At 35.1% G+C, this 27,601-nt stretch overlaps 1 protein-coding gene across 1 annotated transcript in view; it reads right to left on the minus strand.

Annotated features, from left to right (window-relative positions):
• Positions 1 to 286: 286 nt before the first annotated feature.
• The window catches only part of LOC129222467 (protein obstructor-E-like), a 41,848-nt gene continuing 14,533 nt past the window's right edge, over positions 287 to 27,601 (minus strand). Inside the window, exons 2-5 of the mRNA XM_054856981.1 lie at positions 10,234 to 10,452; positions 7,457 to 7,642; positions 6,091 to 6,292; positions 287 to 451 (exon numbers count right to left, since the gene is read on the minus strand). Of these exons, the coding sequence (XP_054712956.1) occupies positions 433 to 451; positions 6,091 to 6,292; positions 7,457 to 7,642; positions 10,234 to 10,452 (626 nt within the window). The 3' untranslated portion in view covers positions 287 to 432. The remainder of the gene's footprint in view (positions 452 to 6,090; positions 6,293 to 7,456; positions 7,643 to 10,233; positions 10,453 to 27,601) is intronic.

Consider the following 27,601-nt stretch of genomic DNA (forward strand, 5'->3'; position numbering starts at 1 on the left):
CATTGTTTGCACGTTTATACTGCCTAAATATAAGTTCTGGATAGAAAACATCTTGATTGGCACATTTCTTTTGGTTAAACTTACACCAAATTCCAGTTTTACAGTTAAAAGAATTTTCATAATCAATATTTAAAATCCTAAAAACTCATTATTTTCTTCAGACGATCGTGTACGAACAACCTTTCATAACAATACTGTTGCCAATTGTAACCTCCTTAAAAAAGACGCAAACAGTGTTCATTTAAAAAAAATATGATGTTCTAAATTCAAAACAAGAAAAAATGTTCAAACATTTTATTTCTAAAAATTATAAAACAATTATATCAACAAATTATATCAAACATAACATTTCGTGAAGAAACATTCGATCTCAAACATATTTTCCACTCTTCTTTGCTTGATTTTTTCCAAACCAGGAACAGGGCTTTGGAATCATTTGTAGTATTTATTACTGTAAGGAGAAAAAAAAAAAAAAACAAAGCATGAAATAATTTTAAAAAAAAAACGTAATGCATTAAATAAATTTTACTTTTAAAATCATTATGTATAAGAAATCTTTCCTTCAAGCAGTGAGAATAAAAACTTTGTACCATAAAAATATCAAATATTCATAGTTAATGCCTAAATTTATCTGTCCCCTTGAAAAATTGAACCACCCGTCCTTCTTTGTAAGATGTGTGACTGAATCTGAAAGCCATACTTTTATTTTGACAAAACAAATTTTTCCTCTCATTTTTTTTAAATGATAGCATTAAAAGTTATATATTAATAGAAGTCAGCTGGGAGGCGTAGTAGAGGCTGCATACACTTTTGTTCGCAGGTTCTGAACTTAACGTCACAGGTGTTCAGTTGCGTGTACTTTTGAGATGCAGAAAACCATCATCGCCCGTGTCGCAGGGCAATTCGGCAAATTAAAAATCTCTTAAGTGCCTATTTGGCTCAGGTATTCACGAGTAAATTAAAACCCCAGTTCAATATTACATTGTGAGAGTCAAGGTGCCTCCATCTGGTGAGGAACAGGGCATTAAAAATCTATTGTGCCATTGACATCAGCGCCTTAATGGTGGCACATGGAAGACTAGATGCCATATTACATGATCGTACTAGATCTGCAAAGGCGAGGTGCCACAAGCAGCTACAGTGGTAGAAGGGGAGAAAATATTCACAAAATAGATATTTCGTTGATGTTACTTGTTTTGCAAACTATAATTTTCCAAAAATAAAGTAAAAAATAGATTACACGAAAAATAAACACTAAAAACTAAATCAATGAGGGATCATCCACAAATAATGTCACATTTTGAGGGAGAGAGGTGGTTTGTGAGATTGTGACAAGGGGAACGGAGGGGTAAGAATAAGCTTAAGCGTGACATCACACATTTTTTTTTATCACAATAAGCTTATGAAAAACAACGTGACGTGTGACAAGGGGAGGACAGTAGACAAGATGAAGGGGGAAAGGGTCAAATTTGTTGGGGAGAAAAAGAGTGACATGATTTATGTACAGCCCCTAAGTTGATGATAAAAAAAGTTACCAAGTTTGGCATCTGATCTAATTAACACAAGGAGATTTTTGAAAGTCTCGGTAAAGTCTGACAGCAAAGAGTTGACCCTTGGCTCCGCCTCGTTTCAGAAGTATCCAGTTTCGTGAAGGAGCGATACGGAGAGGAAAGTTGAAGAATGGAATTTGCAAGTGTGTATTGGTTCTAGAGCTTGAATACGTCACCTTTGAATTTTAGAAATTAGCCAAAGAGGCAAAACATTTAAATTTTGTACTGTCAAGGCAGTTGTCTCATTGGACAGGTCACATCCTACGTAAGTGAGTGGGTTTTGGTTTTTCTTCTTTCAACAGCCATTGGCCAGAGAGAACAACGCCTCCTATAATTAATGTCAATTGAATATTGGAGAGAGTAAGCTTGCAATAAAGAATGCAAAGCTTGTCATTTTTACCTTTTCGCCAACTCAATGCGGTTATTGTTGCAACTTAAACATTTCAGGTCTAAAATATCCCATAACGAAAATATACTAGGAGGTTTTTTTTTTTTTTTCATATCGCCAAAATGTCGCTGAACTTGGAAATATTTCTTCCTTCTCTACCTATTTTAAGGAATGGACTCGTTTTCTCAAATGATTGACAAGAGTCATTTGAGGCTGTGAGAAGCAAAGGGATGTAAGTGGACATTTTCAAGTTTTGAGAAAAATGCGTTTAAAGATAAGGTCCTTGGCAGGCTTTCAGTCAAAAGTTTTTCTAAATCATGCTGTATAACAGCACTTACTCGGGCTACTAGTACTATACCTTGCCCCAAGACAGAGGAGAGATTCACCAACCATTGTACTGGTTATCTCCACATTTTTAATTTTGCCACTTACATCCCTTTGCTTCTCACTGCCTCATTTGTTAGAGATCGGACTTTACTCAGAGGGGCAATAGCAAGTCTCAAGACGGCCAAAAATTGCCATAGAACATGGGCATTTTCATCTAGCCTACGGCAAAATGAGAGAATGTATGCACATTGCTCAAAGCATGACGTTGATAGTAACAAGTGTCAGTGTGGAGGTATGCAATCAACAACACCAATCGCTTATTCACTGTCGTCGGTTGTGCAACGGCGCTTGGGGGATCACAACTTGACAGAACTCTGCCGATGTTCCCAAATGGGAACAATTTTTTGTGAATTTTTTTAATAACCTAATTATTTGTGTAGACTTGTCATATTTTCTGAAATGACACATAACAGTATTAATTTATTTTAGGTGTTCTTAATTTTTAAAGTACGTTTAACCTTTAATTTAAAGTCAAATTTACTGAATTTCTGAACTTAGAATTTGTCTAAGTTTTTCTGTCTCTGCTTTTAAAGAAAAAGATGTAAGAAATATTTTATTGGCGTTATTTAGTGGCCAGAGGACATATATTTTATTTCAACTTGACAAAATATTTCCAATTATTATTTCTTATGAGTTATTTCCATAAGAACCGACACGTTCCCATTTGGGAACATCGGCGTTTAGAGTATAGTATTTTAGAGGGATTTTCGTCAATCGCGGAATTTGAGTGTGATTCCTCTTTATTTCAAATATTTTGTTGTGGAAGATCTGTTTTGTGTTGAATACGCGTGTTCGGTTCTTTCATTCACGAACATACATTTTTTAGCAATCAGCTTGCTCTTCACACCATTATTCTATTGTAAATATGACCTTCACACCCGCCTTCATGCACTCTCTCTATTATAAATAAATCGCGTTTTCGGGGTTGGAATTCTTGTTTTCTACCCTACTCACTTTCTAAGAATTGTATGTGTTTCACACTTTTAAAATGTATCTCGTGACTGACGGGTAGATAAAGATATTTTTATGAACTTGTATGCCTTTTATTTTTTTACTTATAAAGCCTTTTATGAACTTTGACCAGTCTCATTTCATCATTTCATTTCATTACTCGGCTCACGTGCGTCCTGTTTTTTTTTTTTAGCGAGTCTCATACGTACCAACGATTTTGTTTTTAGACTCAGAATAATGTAGTTTTAATCTATTTAGTGTTTTTGAACTATCATTCCGTATAAACAGCAATCTAGAGATGCCTCGCAAGTTTTTAACGTTAGAAGCTGCGTTAGGTTATTTCCACAGCTTATCCTACAGCGAACTTGATGACGAACACGAGCATGATTTTTGTATTTTGCTACCTGATAAACACGCGAATCTGAGTGATGAAGAACACATAAACGATGAAGCCTTAAATGAAGTTTATCCTATAGATGTCTGCGACCATGTTGACTTGATGCTTAGCGATGAAGATACAGGTTCAAATAGTTCAGATGATCAGCTTCACAATTCAGGATATCAAAAGGGAAACACAACCTCATGCTCGACTCCAAAAGCAAAGAAGCGGAAACAAGAACCCTATCCCAGTTGGAAAAAATATGCTAAGTTTGAAGAAAATCTTCCGGGGAAAAAACTCGAAAAATTGACTGAAAAATTCCCCAAGCTTCAGGCAATGGATCTTCTGCAGGTATTTTTGAAAATACTTCTTCTGGATTATATGCAACATCTAGCTGATATATTAACTCTCAGTGAAGGTGTCAAGCAGACCTGAACCTAAATCACACCTTCCTGTTCTGAATAGAAAAACAGATAACCATTATATTGTACCCTTCACTCAGAGACGTTTTACGGTTTGTGAGAAGAACGTGCGAAAACGAGCATTGAATGTGAAAAAAGACTCCGTTCATCTTGCTTCCCCCAATACCATGGACAATAAGGAAGAAAAAGTGTCATTCAGAAGAGAAAAGTATAATAGTATGTAAAATAAACAAAAATATTCATATTTTTTCACACATTTCGAAGTAATAAAGTTTCAAGATCAATCCTCCCGTTTACTTCATTCCAAATGCCGATGTTCCCAAATGGGAACATCCTGAAAACCCTATTTAGAAATTTTTTTCGCCAAAACATGTTTAGGTTAGCTATACTAGAGGTAAATTGAGACATTTAAGCAAAAAATTAAAAGTAAAAATTCAAAATTTGAATTACGGCGTTTAAAAGGTTAATATATTATTCGTCTTTTTTCCGACACTGAGCTCGGTTGTGTCGTAATCATGCTTTCAAATTAATACTACTTCCTCGTAGAAAGGAAGTATTGAATTCACGCAAAAATGTTCACTAAATATTCAGCATTAAATTTTCATTTTAATCAACCCTAAAGGAATTTTCACTAATTTTATTCCAATGAGTTTTCTATTGGCGCCTGTATGTGCACGTGAACGTACGTTTGTATGTCACATAGTATCTCAAAAAAGGTAAGTCTTAGAAAGTTAACATTTCGAATGTAGGGCTAGAATAGGCTCTTGTTGTGCAATCTTTTTGGTTGAAATCAGGTGTTTCAAAATAATTTTTTTCTCATTTTTTGTGGAAAATTAGTGTCAAATTCAATGCAAATTAAAACAACGTCACGAATCGGCGACCACTTTTGTTATCTATCGCCGAGGTGGAAAATATATTGACGCCAAAAATGAAATGCCAAATCCAGTGTCAGTTTGACGAGATTGGTGATATTATGCCAGATATCCATCGAGCCAATGTTAACCATTACCGATAGTTCTATTATGAATCCCTTCAAAACTATGCTTGCAACATCAATTCGCACCAACCAAAGAGGTATAAGTATTCAAAACTGCAATGTTAAATATATATTGTTGCCTTTTTCTTCCCTTTTACACGTTTCAATTTGTTTTATTTTTTGCAATTTCTGATCTCAGATATCATTATAAACACGAATTTTACAGATGTAGAAAAGTGTAAAAATTCATTAAAATATTTAATCAGTATTAATTCTAGCTCGCATGCATGTGTACACGCGCTTATCTCTTCTGAAACCTTAAAAAGCATTCGGATAACTAGTATGACTCCCACAAATTTGTCCTCGTTTCAAAGAAACAGACCCACATAGATGGTGAACATCTGGTTTATAGGCAGAAACAGGAGCATCTATTTGTTATTAAGGATGCCAGTTTGCCGAATTAGAAGCAATAACACATAGAAATGAAGAAAACAAGAGTAACAAAATTCTCTCGTTATTTTCCCTTTTCCCCTGCTTGGCCCATACACTTCAGGTAGAATCGTCTTAATTGGACAAGGCAGAGACACTTTTCCTGTGCCACGCGGCAATGCAAAGTAATCACTTAACACGGATTTCATTGCTGGAAGAGTAGGGTCGGAAGGGAAAATGTAGCTCCCCCCCCCCTCCCGGTGTTTCATATCTGTGTCAGGCCATGGCCGGTATGGCGTCAGAATCGTAACTAAAGGGTCCCGGGTTCAATGCCAGCCGGTCAAATATCCTCCGTGTTCGCTAATGGTGACTGAGGCACGTTAAATGTGTTCGTGGTCACAAAGTCCTTCAGTTTCCCATTTAAAGTCAAGGGGTAGCTGGATCAGGGGTTGCTCTATTCCTGGTCTGGATCAAAAAAATAGAGCTTACTTCAGGACTCTAACAAACCGGTTAAACCACGTGCAGTGGTAGGGACGGGGGACGCTGGAGTGTAGCGCAGGGGGTTTCACAGTGTGAACCAGTTCAAAAATGAAAACAATTATACTTACCAGTCTGGCACGTTTTCTATGGCATCACATGTATAGGTATCGAGGTTGAAAGCTGAGCCGTAACCGCAGTTGAGGAGCCTTGGTTTCTCATTGACGCAGACGATCAGTTTCTGGCAATCAGTGGGGTGAGGGTACCTGGGGAAGGGGTAGAACTTGGCAGGCATTCCGGTAATTTTATCTGGACACTTGAATCCGACGATTGCTGGAAAAGAGATAAAGTCACAATGTATGAGGTCTCTACAATACAGAGTAAAATTCTTCTTAAGAACAAATATGCAGTCTACGCAGATCATCGGAGACACTTTTGATTTTTTTGATTAATTTTAATCATGACCACTAATTAATGATATTTTAATCGATGCTCCAGTTAATTGAGTATAATCAAGTACCAATGGTTTGTACTTACGTAATTTATGAAGGGCTTACAATTAGAGGTATTCAGTGTATATCAGTACAGCGTTTACAGACTTTCAGGGCAGATAGAATATACGTAGACGATGGGAAATCACATAGCAATGCATGGTCGGAAACGCTTTCCTGGCGCGGTGGTGACAACACAAATCACCAAAAAGACAAGACACGAATAAGAGAAGAAAACATGTTTATTATCCTTAGTACAGCGAAAAAACTGAAAAAAAAAGAACATTAAGGAGCCAACAATCATCATCAATGTATGTGTTCAAAATTACGACCACCCAGGGCCGTGATGCGTGCCTCCATCTCCAGCGCATTGAATATCGAACGTTAACGTAAATACCGGGCGTGTTCCAGACTTCCCGCTGTAACAAAAACCGCGTGTGCGCATGCACCGTCATCTGATGCTTCGTTTTACGTAACATCTATCGTGTACACCAGACAAAACCAGTATTTTTGCTGTATTAAAAATAATAAACATGTTTTCTCCTCTTAATCTTCTGTTTTCTGTCCCGTCTTTCTTGTGCTTTGTGTCATCACTATTGCGCCAGGAAAGCGCTTCCGACCATGCATTGCTATGTGATTTCCCATCGTCTAGGTGTATTATATCTGCCCTGAAAGTCTGTAAACGCTGTACTGATGCACCCTGTATTGTACTTCGTACTGTCTGACCAGGGATTGTAGGGAAAGGCAAACTTCCGGTTTATATCAGGCGGAAATGGACGCATTAGTGTCTCGGATCGCGTTAAGTTTTTTCACATCGGAAGAGCTTAAAATGCATTAACGACTTTACTATTAGTTTGTGGAATTGTTACGTTTTCATTATTATTAGTACTACTATTATTCAAATATTATTTTACTGTTTTAGGACAGAAAGCTTTGGTTATTGATTTTGAAACATCAAAATCAATAAACTACTGGATGCAATTGAAAATAAAGAATTAGAATCTACCCTCGCTGTCACATCCGGGAACCTCATCAGGCCAAACACAGGAATGGGACTCATCTTGGTAGGCGAGACCTTCTTCGCAGTCTGTGACGTTTGGTTCACCCCAGGCACATTTAATGTAGTGGGTGCAGCTGTCTGAAGGGAAAATACCGAATTGGTAGGGGCATCCGGGAGTGCTGATCGGTGGTTCTAAAAGATACAAACATTGATAAATATCAGTTGCATTAGTGTAACCGAAGGGGATGCAACGCAAAGTAAATCAAATAATAAAATATTACAGTAAAAAGTTTACATGTGATAGACAGTGAGAGAGGCAAAGGGATGCAAGTGCCAATTTTAAAATTTTCGAGACAACCTGTACAAATGGTAGGAGAACCTCTCTTTTGAGTTGGTGCAAGGCATTGTACTAGTAGCCTTGGTAGGTGCTGCTGTACAGCATGATTTAGAAAAAACAAATCCAATGAAAGTCTACCTAGGACCTTATCTTTAAGGGGACCGTAAACCTTCCAAATAGCTCAAATCGGTCAAAAATATGATTTTTTTTTATTTCGTAGAAGTAACAATATATGAAGTGTGCTGAATCGCATGAAAAAAACCTCTTGTTGATCTGATGTTTTATCGCGAAGTTATATGCGTTTAAAAAAAAAGTAAACAGAGCGTGTTTTCGATTAAAATGGCTGTAAAACATGTAATTAAAGTCGAGAAACTAAGTAAAACTAAGTGTCAAACATGTAAACCAAGTTTCAATAAATTCTTACATTGGTATTAATGTCAAATATTTAATCATCGTGAAAATATCTTTCGGGAGGTATTAAAATACGAAGATCATGAAAGGTAGGTGAAATTAGACTTTAACGTCATTTATCTCGGACTGGAAAATTCGATGCTGACACAGATTGAAAAAAGCTCCATGCGACTTAATTTTTGTTCGATATGCTTCAAATTTCAGAATATGCTACTTTGGTAGTAGTTTGATAAAACTGGGTATGCATTAAGGTTTAAGAGCCTTTTATGTTGCTTAAAAATATTTAAGTTTTGATTTTCATGTAATATTCGCAACAAAAACTATTGCTTTACGCGAAAAAAAATACTGTGCAGTTAATAATGGACCAATCCTTTAATGGATACCCAAAGTTCTTGGCAATGTTCCGTTCTCTGATAAAATGCAAATTGTTTGAGAAAGAAGCAAAAATTGAGTCGCATGGAGCATTTTAAAATTTTTATTTTAACTTTCAAAATTTTTATTTTAATTAAATTTTTATTTTGTTGCATTTTTTTTTTTTGTTTAATATTTTGCATGCTAATAAACTTACTAACTTTTATGCCCAGTTTCATATCTCAAAATTAATAAATAAAAGAAAAAGCTTTCAAGGTCCACCGTCCCCTTAAACGCCTTTTACTAAAAACTTGAAAATGTCCACTTACATCCCTTCTCTTCTCACTGCTTTTATATGTCGATTGATCTATCTGTCCCCTCAGCCTCACCCCTCATATTTTTCGAAAGCATTTATCCAATTGGTATCAAACCGTTTGTGCTCAAAACTGAAGCACTGGATCAGTCACTTTTTGAGTTAGGTAACTTTCGTCGAGCTTTGAGTAATATTTTAAAAAAAAGGAGGGGATATAACCCTTATGTAATCGCATTTAAATTATTGAAAACGTATTTAATTAGAAGTTATTTTCGGTAGAAGTTATAAGAAGTTACTTGCGTCATATGGATACAAGGAGAGATTTCTCCAACTTGCACAACAGTGCTGTATCAAGAGGTTAATATCATTCAACGAAATATCCGGTTCTTTATTGTAAAAATATTACAAATTTAAAGCAAATTTCTCGCAAACAAATTTTGTTCATAAAATAAATGCTTTTCGATATAAATCAGGTATAAGTAATCTAAACCGACCTTTTTCGGTCTAAAGCAAATTCATCAACCATAATACCAATAATTCATCGACTTCATAAAAAGGTGTTTTCCCCATTTACCCCCCCCCCTTCCCCCAACTACAGTACTGCGCACGAAGCAAAATAAAAATGTACTCATAAAAAAACTTGCCACAAAAATTTCAACCTAAATTTCCTTTTTAATCAAACCGTGAATCACCTTTGACATAATTTTTTGTAACGTATGCCCTCCATTATGCACGTACGAACGTATCGGAAACTAAAACAATTCATTTAATTATTCACGAGTTCGTTTCAACGGGTTTTTCGTAGAAACATTCATATGTGTGCATGCTCAGATGTGCTTATACGTTCAGCATAGCTCAAAAACTTAAATACAGAGGTTGACATTCCTTACGTAGGACCTGCACAACGTCTAATTAGATGTCCCTCTTTTTCAGGTGCTGATCCAGATGAGGAGGGGGTCATGATCCCCCACCCCCATCCTTAAGTGACCAAATATAGCCCAAATCAGTGTTTTTGGGGCTTATACTTTGTAAGTTTTGCTACAGAATCACTATTTTTGGCCGAAAACTGACCTCTCCTTTCTGATGTTAAACCTTCCAAACCCAGACCACTTTTGCTATTTTTGACTGCAATCGGATAGCCACAATTTTACTGCTGTCGAAAAGGAATGTTCCAATGAAAGGGATGTTCTCGTAATCAGTAAAGAACCGGTTTTTATGTATCAACAATAATTCTTTAAAATCTAGAGACATTATGTGTTATTCAGTATGCGCACAAGAAGTACTGTAATTCCTGTGCCATGCATTGTCAACGCCAAACTTTTAATACAATTCCAATTCCCGTCATGATGAAATATCTTAAAGAGGACTTACCGACAGTCTTTTCACCGCAGTCCGTCCTCCAGTAGTAACCGCAGAGATCGTAAACTGGACTTTTGTCGTCAAACACCAGTCCGTTGGGGCACTTCTCGTGCGAGTATGTTCCGTTCGTGCACTTGTAGTACTGATCGCACGCCGTCTCGTGTTCCCAGCCGAACACGCCCTCCTCTGGACAGCCCCCGTAGCCCCCGTCGTACTCCGACTGCGGCGCCCCTGTAAAAGTTATGGGAAGTAAAAATGTGTTCAAGGTTTGTGTCACCAAAAGTAACACAACGTTAAAAAACGAAAAAATGGCTTCAAATTAGTTGCTTCATACTTGTGTGCTAAGTATTGAAATTGATGACTGTACGCTTTAATATTGAAACAATTGAAACATTTTTCAGAAATTTCAGGAGACTATGCTATCAATAAACAACATTTACTAGTCAAGCACCTCCTCCTTTTTTCCTTTAATCAGCACCAAATTAGTTTAAAAAATCCTAGGATCGCACACTCTTAAGCCACGCCCCATTTTGTAAGGACATTTCCACCAGTCATCGTATAAAACCAATGAGAAGAGATAGAATGGAGGGAGTGAAGACTTTCATTCACGAAGCCAAGACCCCAAGTCACGTGATAGATTTTAAAGCATTGGAAGAAATCAGGTTTCTTTCGCTTGTTTCACACAAAACGTGCCAATCATTTGTCATTGTTGAGTCACTTGAGACTTAGGATCTTTGGATCAGTTCTTGCCAAGCCAATGATTGGACTTGCTTCCTCCACTTACTAATTCCAGCCCAAAGTAGAAAACTGGCTTCTATTTCAGTTAGTCTCAACCTATGGGATCCGCGACCAATTTTCATGTGGTCCGCGACCAGCTAGTGAAAATTAATCTATATCATTTTATAGTTGTAACTAAATTTATCGAAGAAAATTTTTTTGGTTCCATCCATTTCACCTAATATAATTGTTGTAAAAATATAATTTCCATCGCATGTGGTCCGCAAAGGATTCGGAAGGGTAACAAGTGGCCCTCAGTAGAGAAAAGATTGAGAATCACAGATCTACCTAATGAATCGTGAATTCAATAGGAAGAAAACTGATCGTGCTGTATAGCTGGTGATGCAGTTCCTTACAAAATGAGGGGTGGCTTTTGAGTGTCTCTGCATTTTTGAAACTAATTTGGTACTGATTTAAGGAAAGAAGGAGGAGTGCTTGGTAAGTAAGTGCTGTTGACTGACAGAGTACCTTCCTAAAATATCTAAAAAATGTTCAAACAAAATCAAGTTCAATCAGTATCAATAATCTGTACAAAAGTATATAGCAAATAATTTGGGACAGAGGGAGTATAAATTAATTTTAAACGTATGAAGAAAGATTCTACACGCAAGTTTCTCTCTCTCCCCAGGTGTTTACATTCTTTTATTACAAAACGAAATAGTAAAATTCCCCACCAAAATACTGACTTTAGAATATTTTTCCACCCAGTGACTATCCTGGGTGACTATCCTCCAACTATCCTGGTAAAAACCGTTGTCCAGCGAAGCAATGTAGGTTCTTCCCTTCTCTCTGTCTCGCTGGGTACCGATTTTTACCAGAATAGATTTTTAAAATTGATTTCTCAGTACGACAAATGTGGACACTATACGTACGAATTTCAAAAAGTCTATAAAGACAGGTTGAGTGAAGTTTTCAAAAATTTAGTTATCTTTAATTTTTAAAACCACTTAAAATTTTTGAATTTTTTCACTGATATCTAACATTACACTAAGAGTAACTGCAATTATTTTTCATTTGCTTTTTTTTAAGCAAAAAAAAAAAAAAAAAATCTGCACCTTATTATTGCATTTTTAGGCTTGTTATGATCATTTTACCCGATAGAGTTGGGTAAAATGAATATAGGTTGAAAAAATAAAATAACTATTAAAAGCCAATAAGATCCTACAGAAAACAGATAACACACTGTGCGGCAAAAATATCTTCAAAATACTTCTGACACAATTATTACTCATTTTTATGTAAAATGACTCTCTGAATCCAAATATGACCACAGTTATCCCCCCCCCCCATTACGTCCAACTTTTACAGAAATGCCCCCTCCTCCTTTTTTTCCACTTTTCGACAGCTTCATAGCCTTGGAGGGGTAGGGAGATGCGCTATATTCGTCAGTAACACTCTTCTGTTGGACTAGAGACGTGCAAAGTTCAAAAGCTCATTTAGTCGTGTCAGAGTCTCATGGGGGTATTCCTTCCCAAAATATTTTTTAAACCATCAAAACTGATCTTTGTTTTCTACGGGTTTGTTTTACAATTTTTTCGCTTATTTTTCGGCCTAAAACTAGAGTGTAGAACTAACTCCTATTAGTCCCGTGTCCGAAAACATTTTCACGATGTAAAAAAATATTTAAAAATTATTTTGCGTAGTCGGAGTCGCATTGCGGACCTTCAGTAAAGAACCTTCCCGCATTACATTTCCAGATATAACTATGATTATGAATGATCTTAGGTATGATATAGAGTTAATGCATATTTATATTTTTCGGAGTGCACTGCTCCCGTTGTTTTTAACACGCTTTTATTAGCTTCACTTGTATGTTTGAGAGTAACTCTCCATTGGACTAAGAGCTAGTGGCTTATAACTGTTAGTACATTCCACCTCTTTATGAGCGTTCGTAGCCGAGCGGCTTAAGACGTAGATCTTCGCTGACGTCCACCTCCGGGAATCATTGGGCGTGCGTTCTCATCCCGTCTACACCGAAATTAATTTTATAATTTTGCAACTCAATTTTCGTGCACTTTTTGTGATTGGATTCTTTTAAAATTTGGAATGCAACCTCAGACTCGATGACAATGCAATATTCTATAATCAAATTAATTTATTAACGATAAGTTATTAGTTTATTCTAATTGACACGCTTTTATTAGGTTAACTTGTATGTTTGTGGGTCCAACTTTCCTTTGGACAAATAGCCAGTGGCTTATTAGAATTACTTACAACGTACAAATCAGAGCTGTGTATTGTAACAACGTTTGCACATGAATTTACCAGAAAGCATTCAAAATGTCTGATGCAAATAATGCAATAGAATACTAAGATACATTCTATTATAAAAATAAATAAAATAATAGTTTAAAAAACTAAAAAAACACGCTTTTGTAGCAAACAAAAAATAAAAAATAAAATAATAGTTTTAAAAAAACTAAAAAAACACGCTTTAGTAGCAAAATGAACTAAAAAGTTAAAAATAATCTTTGGATGACAAGTATATAAAGTAATTGACCAAACACTTAATTTTACTGTAATAGAAAACGAGCTAATGTGTGCATCACATGACTTCCTTTTACACCAATGTAATGTTATTCCCCCATTATTGGCAATTTTAATGTGATTCAATAGTTAGCTCTCTAAATATCACCAACAATGGCCAAATTAAAACCAGATTAAAAAAAAAATTAAAAATTGCCAAATTTGTCGCCAAGTTGACGACGAAGTAACATTGATTTCCCCCAAAAAAGGTGTAAAAGACCCCTTTTGGAACATCCGAATAAAACCAAAAAGGGAAGCGCTCAACTAGACCCCACTAGGAGTTTACGTACCAATTTTCAACTTTCTAAGACATACCGTTCTTGAGTTATGTGACATACATACGCACATATATTAATACATACGTACATACGGACGTCACGCGTAAAGTCGTTGTAATTAACTCGGGGAATATCAAAATGGATATTTTGGGTGTTCATACGTTCTTAGGCACTTATCTGCGTGTGGTCGGGTTGAAAAAATAACTCAACATTTATCCGGGGGTGAGCAAAACGGAAATTAAGGCCGAATTTTGAGTGAAAAAGTTTTCGCGAATACAATACTTCCTTTTTACTTTCTTCTATATCTAATATATAGAAGAAAGTATTGGATTCGTGCAAATTTTCGAATTTCGAATTTTGACGGATTCGAACGTTTTGAGGTGTGCTGAGTCCATTTCGACTATTTTTGGAAAATGTCTGTGTGTGTGTGTGTGTGTGTGTGTGTGTGTGTGTGTGTATGTGTGTGTGTGTGTATGTGTGTCACGTCTGTGTGTGACCAGTTTTTTGTGGCCGCTCTACAGCAAAAACTACCCCATAAAATCGAACGAAATTTGATACACATATGTGTCGCTATGTGAACTTGTGCCCATTGGTTTTTGGCGCGAATTCCTCCAAGGGGGGTGGAGCAATGGGTCGTTTTTTGAGTTACGCGTGCTTGCTATTCCTCAGGAAGTAACTGGCGGAATCAAACAAAATTTGGTCCATATGTTGCCATTAACAGAAACAGGTGCTGATTCAATTTTGGTGTCAATAACTCAAACGGGAGTTGAGCTATAGAACGTTTTTTGTCGTCAATTGTGACTGCTGTATCTCAAGAAATAATGAATGGAATGAAAGAAAAATTTATCGGCAAGTAGCCCTTAGTGGGTATAGGAGCTGATTTTATTTTGGTGTCAACAGCTAAAAAGGGGGTAGCGCAATCACCCGTTCTTTTTTTCCATTGTGAGTGCCCTATCTCAAAAAGTAATGCTACGTTCTGGTTGAAATTTGGAATATATGTGAATCCATATGTAAACCGGCTTTGGTTCAATTTTGACGCCAATCGCTCCAAGAGGTGTTTTTTTTTTTTTTTTTTTTTGTGAATAAAAATAGCTTTACAATTGCAACAATAAGAAAGATAAATCGTAATAGACTGTCGTCTGCATATTTCTCGTGATTTTAATTGTATGGAAATGATCGGAAAAATTATCTCAATGATTTAAAATTTTTAATTGTTGCCATCCTGTGTTTGTTAACAAATAAATGTTTGTAATTAATTCAAGAAAGGCTTTTAAAATAACTTTCAATTTTCGCTCTTTGCTTTGCTTTTGCAATAATTCAGACATTGTTCAAGTTTTTGCATGTGTAATTTTGTTTTTGTTGGGAATATTGCTTCCTTATCAAGCATGGGGAGGGATCAGAAAAGGAAAAGAAAAATATAGAAGAAAGTTTCGTGATGGCCACAACATACTAGTTTTTTAAAGGAAGCAAAAAGCATGAGGGGCATCTTATCAGTTGTCGTAAATTTCTTCCACTTGTTATCCATGCAAAAATGTAAATAGGCAGCCCCCCACGCTTTTTTTTTATTACAGTAAAATTAAGTGTTTGGTCAATTACTTTATATACTTTTCATCCAAACATTATTTTTAACTTTTTAGTTCATTTTGCTACTAAAGCGTTTTTGTTAAGTTTTTTAAACTATTATTTTATTCACTATATCAAGAAGTGATAAAAAAAAAAAAAAAAATGGAGCTGGTGCATCAGCAGAAATATGAATACGGGAAGGTTTTTTACTGAAGATCTGCGATCCTACTCTATTTCCAGGGTTTTTGAGCAATCACGACTGTTTTATTTTCCCACCGCCACCCTCTCCAGCATCACCGTCGACCGGCTCCTCACGATGCTGCTCCTATAGCGAAAGCCGTCTCCAGGTTGCATCCATGTCCTACACACACACACGCATACATACACAACTACACACACACACGTACACATACACACACGCACACATACACACACGCACACATACACACACGCACACATACACACACGCACACATACACACACGCACACATACACACACACACACACACACACACACACACACACACACACACAAAACATGATTTTTTTTAACATGACTATTTTTAGGACATGAGACTCATACGAATAAGACCTATACTCTGGTTTTATGCCAAAAAAATAAGTGAAAAAATTGTCAGTTGAGCCCCTAGAGAAAAAAAGATCGGCGCTGATGAGTTTTGAAATATTTTAGGCGAAATACCCCATGACGCTCTCGCCTTGGTCTAATATTCAGGCTTTTGTACTTTGCACATTTCTAATCGCTCAGAAGAATGTTAATGGCTAATATAAAGCTCCCTTCTCCTCCAAATAAAAATATTATCCATGACACTGCCAAAAACTGAGAAAAACCAGCTGATGTGTGCATCACATGACTTCCTTTTACACCAATTTAATGTTATTTCCCCATTATTGCAATTTTAATGTGATTCAATAGTTAACTCTCTAAGTATCACCAACAGTGGCCAAATTGAAACCAGATTTGGAAAAAAAAAAAGCCAAATTTGTCGCCAAATTGGCAATAAAACTTGGTGACCAAAAACTGGCGATATATCGCCAAGTGTCCGCTAAATTGTAACACCACTCGAGTTTGCATTGATATTAACAATGATTTCCCCCCAAAAAGGTGCAAATGACTCCTTTAGAAACACCCGAATGCAACCAAAAGGGGAGGTGCACAACTAGACCCCACTAGAGGTCTACGTACCAAATTTCAACTTTCTAAGACATACCGTTCTTGAGTTATGCGACATACATACGCATATACGCACATACGTACATACAGAAGTCACGAGAAAACTCGTTGTAATTAACTCAGGAATCGTCAAAATGGATATTTTGGACGTCTATACGTTCTTAGGTATGTATGCATGTGTGGTCGCGTCGAAAAAAAAAACTCAATATTCATCGGGGGTGAGCAAAATGGAAATTAAGTTCGATTTTTGAGTGAAAATTTTTTTGCGAATGCAATACTTCCTTTTTATGAAAGGAAGTAAAAAGTGGGGAATGCCATTTCTAAAAAGTAACGAAATGGGGGAAGGGGAAATGGTAATCCTATTTGAATCCTGGGGAGTATTTTACATAAAAATCAATAAGAATTATGGCAGAAGCATTTTGAAGCTATTTAATTGCCTCGCAGTGCTATTTAACAGTTTATGCGTAACTTGATTATTTAAATTGAATCTTAGCAATTTGCATTGCCTTCTACGGTTGTGGATATTAATGCGTCCAGAGTTTAAAAATGATGTTGCTCTCAACTTCATTTCTATGTCAAACAGCAACAAAATACGCTGTTGCACTTTTTGCTACAGACTGTTGTTATTACTGAACGCCAATCTCGACAAATTCTGTACTCTTTTTACCTCTGAAAGTGAATTCAGAAAATCATAATCTTCTATGTGAAAGTAGTTTTGAATGATGAAATGAATGACAGCTAATCAGTAAGCGAGCCCCGAGAGCATTTTAACTAAAGCACGTGGTATCAATTGCTGCGAAGAAAGCCTGTGACAAATATTTCATGTACTTGCGTTATAAAGTAAAACCAGCATTGTTTTCCCAAATATTTTTTTATCAATTTTAAATAATTTTATTTTTAAATGTAATTTTAAGTAATTTTTAATTTTAAATCTTTTATGTGTAAAAAGCATTTTTTTTTCAGATACTTGTGTGTTTAAAAAAATCAATATATGAAGCATACATGTTATACCAATTAGTTTCGGAGATTTTTTTTTTTTATAAATGATTAAACTTAATATTTTTTTCATCCATCAGCATTCAACTTAAATATTTACAAACGGCTAATAACAACAAACAACACAAAACAAATTTATTATCACATTAAACGTTAAGGCTAAAAAAGGTAATTCTAAAATTAATATTTGTAACATTGCAACAGCATTATAGCTTGTAAATAATGGTATATAGACGACATGGCCGCGTTAAAGCTTGGACAGTGAGCACTTCAATAGTGTTTCGCTAAGCTGGAAAGTTTGGGAACGCTGCGCTGCGCCGATTTACAGAACAGCGTATACTGTAAAACTTTCTTCTGTACAGTGACATGACGCTGAAGGGAAAAGTAAACTACTCGCCAGACTTGCGATTGCGCGTTCGGAGGAATAAAAAAAAGTTATCCATGCTCTTCAATGCCTGTATAATTGATGTAGTGCAATAGATAAAAATTTTTCAATCAAATTTAAGCTATTTGTGTAAAAAAAAAAACAATCTAAATTGAACGTGTGAGCTTTAAAGAGGTACAAATGCAGCGACTTCATATCTACTGTTCAATGTGTTTTTGAAAAGTTAATTTGAAGAACAGTAATTTTTCAGTTAGTAGCACTGTCATTTTCTTTTGAACTTAAACCTGGAAGTTCATTTAAAGATTCATGTTTACTTACTTTTTATTTATTATTCTTCTTTAAGGCAATATATTTCGAAGAATACATTATTTTTCTTTTGATACTGTTTCAAGTTTTTCAAATTGATGCTATGCTTGAAAAGAAGCATTTTCCTGCAACATTCATTTCTCGAAATTCTTTAAATGCTTATAAAATTTGGTTTACCAAGTACTAGGAAGAGATTCATGTAATTGCTTAACAAAATATTGCATGTAGACAATCTGCAATTTAAAATACAACTTGATTTTTTTTTCTCTCTCTTTATCAGGTTTACGGATATTTTCGCCTTATTGCTATTTATTTATTCACTCATTTATTTAATTTTTCGCTTGAACAGGTTTTTGTTTGACGAATTAATTAACAATGCATCGCAATTACTTTTGACATTAACATAAATTTCTTTCTTTTTAAAATATTTATTTTTCTTTGCTGTTCAATTTGGTTTTTTTTTTTTTTTTTTTTTGTAATGATGCTTTCCAATGACGTAGTCAGGGGGAAGGAGGGGGGTCAGGGATTTAAATACCGACTGAATTCTAACAAGATGCGTTCATTTATGTTTCAAAAATGCCTTTGTTGTTAAAGCATGCTTTGAGGAAAGATGGATGGTCATAAAAATGGAAATGAATATTATGCTTGGAACGAATGGGAAATTGCAACGTCAAATAAACTGTCGAAATTCTGTGTGGGGAAAAAATTAAAGAACCCTCTCTGAAAAAAACCCATCTACAGTGACACGATTCTTCAGGTTTATATTCTAAGATTAATCAAAATTTCTAAAATAATTCACTACAAATACGTAGAAATTTATTAAATGGATACAAGTTACCCCAATTCCAGTATGCAACTACTCGTATATATTTAGAACCTATTTTCCTAGCAACAATGTCTAAATACAATGACCTACTACCACAACGCAATACATCGGGGTGTATTCTTGTGTCTCTTTAAAGATACATTCCCTTTGAGCAGAATTTCAAAAACGCTTCACAATCTTGTAGTACTTTTTTTTTTTAACGTATTTTTTTCTTACGTTAAAATCTGGCTTTGTCGGAACTCAGCTATTTTAAGAACTTTTATTAAAAAATACTGAATGCAAATTCAGTTGAAACATGAAATTCACCAACGCTTCCAAGTAAATTATATTTTCTTTTAATGCATTTACTTAATTCTTTTTTTAAACAAATTTCCACCACTTAATATCACTTTCTCTTCGTCGAATTCATGTCACGCTTCTTGTCTGGTAAGTCAAGAGGACTTATGTCCAGAAGCCATGTTACGTAGACACTCGTCTATCTGGTCGAAAACTGGGTCACTCTCTCTTGTTAATCGAGGCCGCTCTTTTATGAACTTCCTTCTCAACACCTCTCGTTTAGTAACTTCAACTACGAAAGAACAAAAGCAAACTTTGAACCGCATTTCCCCCCCTTCTCTAGCTAATCAAGCATTTTAAACTTCGCCTGCCAAGAGAGTCGTTTATTTCAATCTACGCTGTTGGCAACGTTGTTGGATATATTTCCACTAAAGTCCAGTTTCTTTGTTTTATCGATATACTTAATTTATTTTAATTAGGGTTGCTATGAACTTTTTATAGAATGAAACTGAATTATTTATTTAATATTGTTGCGTTTATCAAAAGTTCTGCTTTTTCTTCTTTTTCCTCACAAGAAAATGGCAACTTTTTTTTTTTCAATCTTTTTGTAATTCAGTGTTATCAATTTTTGCTTCGTTATTTAAAAAAAATAAAACTTGATTATTTCAAGTGTGTACATTAACTTTAATATTTTTAATTGAAATTTTTTTTGTTTAATACTTAATATAACACCTGATTTAAAGTATGCCGACATAGTTTTGAAATACGCATCCTCAACGGGAAACATATCAGTTCAATGTCCCGAAGAGTTTTAACAGTTATAAAAGCCAGGGGTAACTGTACCAAATCCTCACATTGTAAAATACATATAAAGGCAGATTGTTTGTCTTGAGTATTGTAGAAATTTCCTTTTTTCCACAATGTTAATTACTTTATTTTATTTTTTTTATTTAATTTAATTAATTTATTTATTATTACTAATAACTAGAAATCGCCCGTCAAGATATGACGGGTGAAGATTGCTTCCACATTAGAACGAAGCAATCGTCTGTTTTGTAATTTTTTATAGTGTAAATTTTAAACCTAACTCCAGTGGGTTAACCCTCAACTCCAGTAGATAGCGCTCATTGTTGACCACTTTTCGTTTTTTCATTCCCCTGAAATGACACACTCTTACCAGTAAAACAGTTAAGTTACCGAATCCAGTTAAGCCTTGCCACAATAAAGCTTTTCCCTGCATGTTAAACATTACCAAAGCATATTATTAAATTATCATGCCGGGGTGTGACTTTCTTGATGACGTTGATGACGTCAAGTGCGTTACTCGATCATTGGCTATTATATATATGAGGATAATGTTGCACCACAGCCTGGTTAATCTCTTGCACTTGCCTTCAAAGAGACTGAACCATATTACGAGGGCAAAGAACTTTTTAAAGCAAACAGAATGTATTGAGTAGTTCTGATCCTGCTTATGAAATAAGAGTAACAAAGTGAAAATCATTCCACAAGCATATTCTATAAACTATTTAACAATGTAATCCTTCAAGTCCATAAAAGAACCAGAAGAAAACCCTTTATTTGTTTCTGTAATTATTAACCGAACGTTTTAAGATTCCTGTTTCTATTGATTCAAATGAAGAAAAAAAAGTATCAAAATTTTGCATGGAAATATTTTTAAGACAAAATAACATTCGCAATTCAAACTTACTATTCACAGTTCTAGAGCCTGAATACGCCACCTTGCGGTGATTTAAGAAATTAGTCTTGAGAGAGAAACATTTCAAGCAGATGTCTTATGGAACAGGTCATATCTTACATAATTTGCCAGTTCTTGATTTATCTCTTTCAGCAGTCATTGGCCAGAAACAGAAGTGCCTACTACAGTTTATATCAAATGTGAATTAGAAGAATTGCAGTCTTCGACTAATGGCGGCTGAAAGAGGTAAAACCAAGAAGGACCCAATTACGTAGAATATAACATGTCCAATGAGACATCAACCTCGTCCAAGCAAAATTGAAATGTTTTATCTCTTTGAGTTAATTTCTTAAATCAGTGCAAGGTGGCGCATTCAAGCTTGAGCTACATTTTTTTAAAAATTATGTTTTTTCCTTTATTGGAAAAATATTTTTAAAAAACAGTTAAACTCTATTGTTTTGAATTAGAGGTATTCTTAATGCCTCTACAAATGTATTTTACGAATTAAAAATTGTAAATACGCATTAAAGATTTAGTCAAGCGAATTTTCAAGCATAGTATTTTAAATAAATTTTATTATCATGATAAAAGGGGGAAAAGTTAATAGGATTTTTTTTTAATATTTCGTTTGATTGTTTTATTATTTTCAAATAAACGCTAAACGTTCTCAGTGTAAAAATCAGAATCGAAATAGTATATAAATTTTTTCTCTGCCATTCTACATCATTTTTAAAAAGTCTTTTCTTTTTATATATATATATATATTTCAAATCACTATAATTATTGCATTCACTGTTTTTGTACTGTTACTCCTCGCTTTACTATAAATCTAACATCACTTTACTATAAAAGAAGAGAAATCCAATAAATAGCTTAAAAAAGAAAAAAAAAACAGCCAAAGTTCGTGTAATTTGATTACATTATCATTGAGACAGGTGAGATTTGGCTAACTTTTCATTCATAATACTAAAATACAATGAAAACAAAATACTCCGAACGCCATAGTTTGAACTTCTTTTCCGAAGTACGTAACATATTATTTATGTGACTCAGTCATGTAAATATGTAAACTTTTATGAACAGCAAAAGAGGCAAAATGCCGGAATTTAAGTTTTTCTTAAAATAAAATTTAAATACGTCTATGTTTTGCAATTTTACTTTCCTCCATCATGGTTAGAAGCCAAATTATCATACAAAAGTATATAATTTTTTATTTCTCTTTTCTTTAAGATTTTAAATACACAATGAATTTCAAATTAGAGGTTGGCAATGTCGTTCCTTTTAATGATCCGTTCAATAGAAGATCGTTCATTCTTTTGATCCGTTCATTCAACTCGTTCGTTTGAAAGTCTGCGTTCATTTAAAAAAAATTGCAGGTTATCTCTGTGCACGACATACTCACAGACATTCGAAATGTTTCATTAGATCAGTAATATTCTTTGAAGGAAAATAACTAAAATGGTCTAAAAGTAAGAAAATATGCCTAATGAAAATGAATCAAAAAAACTTTATTCGTGTTAAGATGTATAAAGCAATTATAGTTCATTTTGTATGTTATTTCTTAATTGCCGAATGGTAAGATATGCTTTCCACTCCAAAAATAGAAGGTTCCATTTCAGCATGTCAAAAAGTGAAGCTATTAAATTTTTCCAGCTACAGCACTGTATACCATATACATGTAGTATTACCAATAGACCATGTATAACGAAAAAAAGTAACAAAAATGTGTTGTTAGCTCAGTAGGAGTACCAAATAACTTCATTAAAAAAAAAAAGTCTCACCGTAAATATTAGGGATCTTCAAAATTATACCACAGCACCGATGAGAACAGAAAAAAAACACACTTTTTTTAAATGGGAAAAAAATGACAGTAATAATCCTTATTAAAAATCTTTGGATATTGAATGTAAAATAAGCGACTTGGAAGTCACCAAGCAAGTTAAAAACAAAGCCAAATCAATACAGATGGTAGTTGATAGGGATACTATAGAAGACAAAAGGGGTCGCCAGAAAACTGATAAAATTAGAAATAATTTTAGTCACCGAAAGCGTGAGAAGATTTTAGCAGGTGCATGGGACAGGAAGTGGAATGTCCAAACATTTTGTTAGTAGCCCAAACAAGTTACACAAAGCTTTACTAATGGATACATTGGAAAATTGCAAATTAACTGCAACGAATAAAGAAAAATGGTGAATAAAGCAGAAAGTTAAAAAAAAAATCTAATGAATATATTGCACTGCACTGAGAAAAAGGAAATTTAATATTGATTGAGAATTAAGACTTAGAAGATGAATAATTTTTTTAAAAAATGCGATTTTATCACAAGTGCATCAATACAATGTTCCAAACTAATCAGCGTTCAAAAGAACGGTCGTTCATTTTTTAAGTGAACGAACGAATCCGTTCATTTTAAGCATTCGTTCTTTTTGACGCGTTCGTTCATGAACGACACATCCTTACTTCAAATTATGTTTGATTCTAATGATTTTCAATCATAACAACCCAGTTGGGGTTGGAAAATTCCAGAATTAAACTTGTTCAATCTAATTGTAATCATGCTGAAAGACATTATCGTTGTATATATGTAATTTATTTTACCTTTGAGATAATGATGTTCAGACAGTTTAGTTCTAAATATTTCTAGTATTAACAAATAACAAAAATTGATATTCAACAATGAAACTCAAAGTGTTTCATTTCCTTGACAAACATTCAAGGTCAGTGATACCTATAACCAGGAACCAGGTCATGATCAAAAACGTCCGCTTTTCAAACAAAATATGGGTAACTGGGCCAGAAACATTGCAATGAAAACATACGTATTGTTATCCAGAAGAATATAATTAAGGCTTTCAATAAATCGAGACCGAAAAACAAACTTAAAAGTAATTCTTGTTTACAGCCTGATATTCATTTCAGAGAGTTCGTTTCGAAAGTCCAATGTTTTCTACAAATTCTTCAGAGAGCGCCAAGGACGAATGTCTCTAAAACCAGGGCTGCGGACTCGAAAGGAAAATGACCGACTCCGACTCTTGTAATTTTAAAGCCTCCGACTCTGACTCCTTCACCTCATAATCAGTCCGACTCCGACTCTGCAGCCCTGACAGAACTGCGGAATCGGAAGGGAAATGAGTAACTCCAAACTAGCCTCTTGGAATTTTTAAAACTCTGACTCCTTTACCTCAAAGTCCGACTCCAACGCCACAATCCAGGCTGAAATGCGGATTCAAAGGGTAATAATCGACTCCGATACAAAAAATTAAAAAGCTCCGACTCCTTTACCCCAAAATCTGTCCAACTCCGACTCCGCAGTCCTGGCAGAACTGCGGAATTGGAAGGGAAATGACCGACTCCGACTTCAGGAATTTTAAAAGCACCGTCTTCTTTAGTCCAAAATCAGATCGACTTGAATCATTTAAATACTCAATGATGTGCCATCCCCAGCCGCAGTTTCTTTTTGTGGGCTCACCTTCATTTTGTCTTGAAACTCGTTTAAAAAAAGTATAATTCACGCCCTTTTTAAACTTTGGAAAATTCGAACAAATTTCATATCATAAAGAACAAATTCAATCGGGTCTTTCTACTGATATATAATTTTAATATGTTGGAGTATTTTTTCAAACCTATTGCAGAATTTATGTAAAAATATTGCTTAAAACTTTAGTCCATGTGTTTAGAATCGCCGCGTCAAGCAGCAGAAGCAGCAAGCAGCGTGGGGGGAGTTCATAGTGCTGTAACCATGATAACCAGAAAGGAGAAAGTTATTTAGCCTTGACACGCCGATTCTCACTACATGGATTATAATAATTAGGGTTTAGATAATTAATCTAACTATAGAATATTGAACTGTCACCAGGTATAATACTAACATTTAGAAGAATGAAATCGTCGGGATGAACTTCTATTTCATAATCGACGTTTAAAACTTTAAGCAAAGGCTGAAATATAGTTCAAATGCTATAGTTTGAGCTAGATTAAAATAATACGGGGGTGGCACAGCTACACAAATATGTGGCATAGTAATTTTACATTTGTTCAACAAAATCATTTGAAATTAAATTGGGCTCTATAAATGACGGCAGTTATTTTCATACTTGAGATTTTGGCTCAATCGCAAATTTTGAGCAATTATCGCTTTATTCCAACAATATTAGCAGGGACGAAAATGTTTAGTGTCCAAAATATATTGTTATTAAGAGCATATTGGTGAATTCGCAACTACTGAACTATAATGCTTTTTTAGGTAATTGTGAACGAGAGCGGCAAGTTCGGACAGTGGCGTAGTGAAACATTTTTCGTGGGGGGAGGGGGTATATGAAATTTTTCGAAATTAAAGGCTGAAAAAACGCAATTTTTGGCCTTTTCATGCGTGTTCATATATATAATTTTGAGTCTCGTGGGGGGGAGGGGAGATTATGACCCCCTTAGTTAGGCTACTGAGTTCGGATCGAGAAGCGATCCGAATAAGAATGTGTGCAGTTCCCGGGGGCTTGTGAGCGATAGTGAGCAGGGGGCGATACCCCTAGTAAATTTATAATAATAGTTCAACTTTGAAGTAGCCGCAAAAGGAAAAACTAGTGAACCTTTGAAACTCGTTAATATTTTACTGAAAGTTATAAAATTTTATTTTGAAAAAGAAAAAAGTTACAACCACATTGTTGCACAATGCCTTTATTCAACGTCATGTCGTTTCATTGATTACACTGGCTGCTGGTACACCATCATTATACTTTAATGATAAAGAGAAAAGGGGACCTTCTTCCTTATTTTTCTATATTATAAAAGTCTAATGATGATTAGACCTCCCCCCCCCCCTTCCAATAGAACTGCATATGGCGCTTCTCTCTTGCTATATCCCAGATATGATACCCACGACACTATTCTGACGCGGATGCCAATGGCACAACAGAAGTTTAACCCCCATTTTCCTCCAGATGGAGGCACCTAGGCTCTCACGATGTAAAACTGTGCTTGGAGTTTCTTTAGCCGAGACTGCCTTAGCCAAACTGGCACTCAAGAGATTTTGAACATGCCGCATAATCATGCAATATAAGCACTGAGGATTTTCAGCCCCTGAAAAGCCCAGCCACTGAACAATTGAATCGCGGGTTGATGATCCATGGTCAAAGGCGTCAAAGCCTAACCACTACGTCAACCAATGAACATGCCTCAAATATAGTATTGAATTTTTTTCCTCTTGAAAAATAACAAAAATTAATACTCAATTATGCTCACATATAGAAGGCAAAATTACAATATGTTCGTGGATCGCGAACATATTGTAATCATCATGGTAGAGTACAATAGTTATCACAGCAATTAGTAATGATAAAAAAAAGAGATAATCCACCAAATGTGACAACTCTCCCAGCATGTCCATAATCAGAATAAACATCTGTTAAAATGTATTTTTTTCTAATCCAAATCTGCATTTTATCTTCTACAGACGAATTTATCTTATTAACATATGCTCACTTTCGATTTTGCAACGAAAGATCAATTTGCTTCGCAGCATGTGAATGGGCATATGTACTGACTGATTAAAGATAGCGTTTCTCAAAGATTGTGTTTGAAAAAAAGGAGAAAAATATGAATAAATTGAGAAGTGAAAGCAATTAGTCCGAACAGCAATTATCTAACCTAATAACCTTTTTACCTCGCAGAGCTCATTAAATAAACAGAAATTGCTGCACTAATTCTCAGCAAATTGGTTTCATTTTTTGTGTCGTATTGTTAGGATCAATAAATCTAAGGGTACCATGACCAGAGTGACGTATATTCAAGGTGGCGTGCCCAGTAGCCTACCGTCCTTGAGAATATGTAAGCAATTGATGCTATGGGGGAAGGAGAGCGAAGCGAAAAAATTCGTTGGCATTGCAATTTTCAAAACAGAGCGAAATTTATCATCATAAATGGTAAATTACCAAAGCGAACCAAGTCCCCTTATCAAAAATGAAAGTCCTTAAGCAAACTTAATCTCAATAAGGTGCTCCATAAATGATGCCACACTTTTTTCAATATCTTGAACCCTCTGTAGCTCTTTGACCCAATAGGGCCGTTTCCATTGACACTTTCGACCCCGGAAAAAACCTGCTTTTCACCGCATTCCGGCAATTTGCGGGGTATATGTGGAATTTTTCTCATCCTGCTACCTTCTGGAGTAGAGATGAGTTGGGGCTCATTTTTTGAGAACCCGGGCCCGCCCGAGCCTGAAAATTTGTAACCGAGCCCGCCCAAGCCTGCCCGAGCCCGAGTGATATTGTCTTGGACCAAAATCCGAGCCCGCTCGAGCCCGAAGGAAACTTCTTGTATCAAAAACTGAGTCTTCTACAGTCTGACATGATCTCTCTGTTAATGAAAAATGTTACGTCAAATGTTCTTCATTAACAGAGAGAAGTTTCCAAATTTTCTTAAAATGCTCCATTTCAAATGCATTACTGTATGACATATTGCAATAGTAATCGCAAAAAAAAAAAAAAAAAAAAAAAAAACTATAAATAAACGTTAATATATTTTTTTTTTTTTTTGGGGGGGGGGGTAAGTTTGACATTGATT

The sequence above is a fragment of the Uloborus diversus genome, chromosome 5 (genome assembly GCF_026930045.1).
Source record: "Uloborus diversus isolate 005 chromosome 5, Udiv.v.3.1, whole genome shotgun sequence".
NCBI classification, from domain to species: Eukaryota; Metazoa; Arthropoda; class Arachnida; order Araneae; family Uloboridae; genus Uloborus; species Uloborus diversus.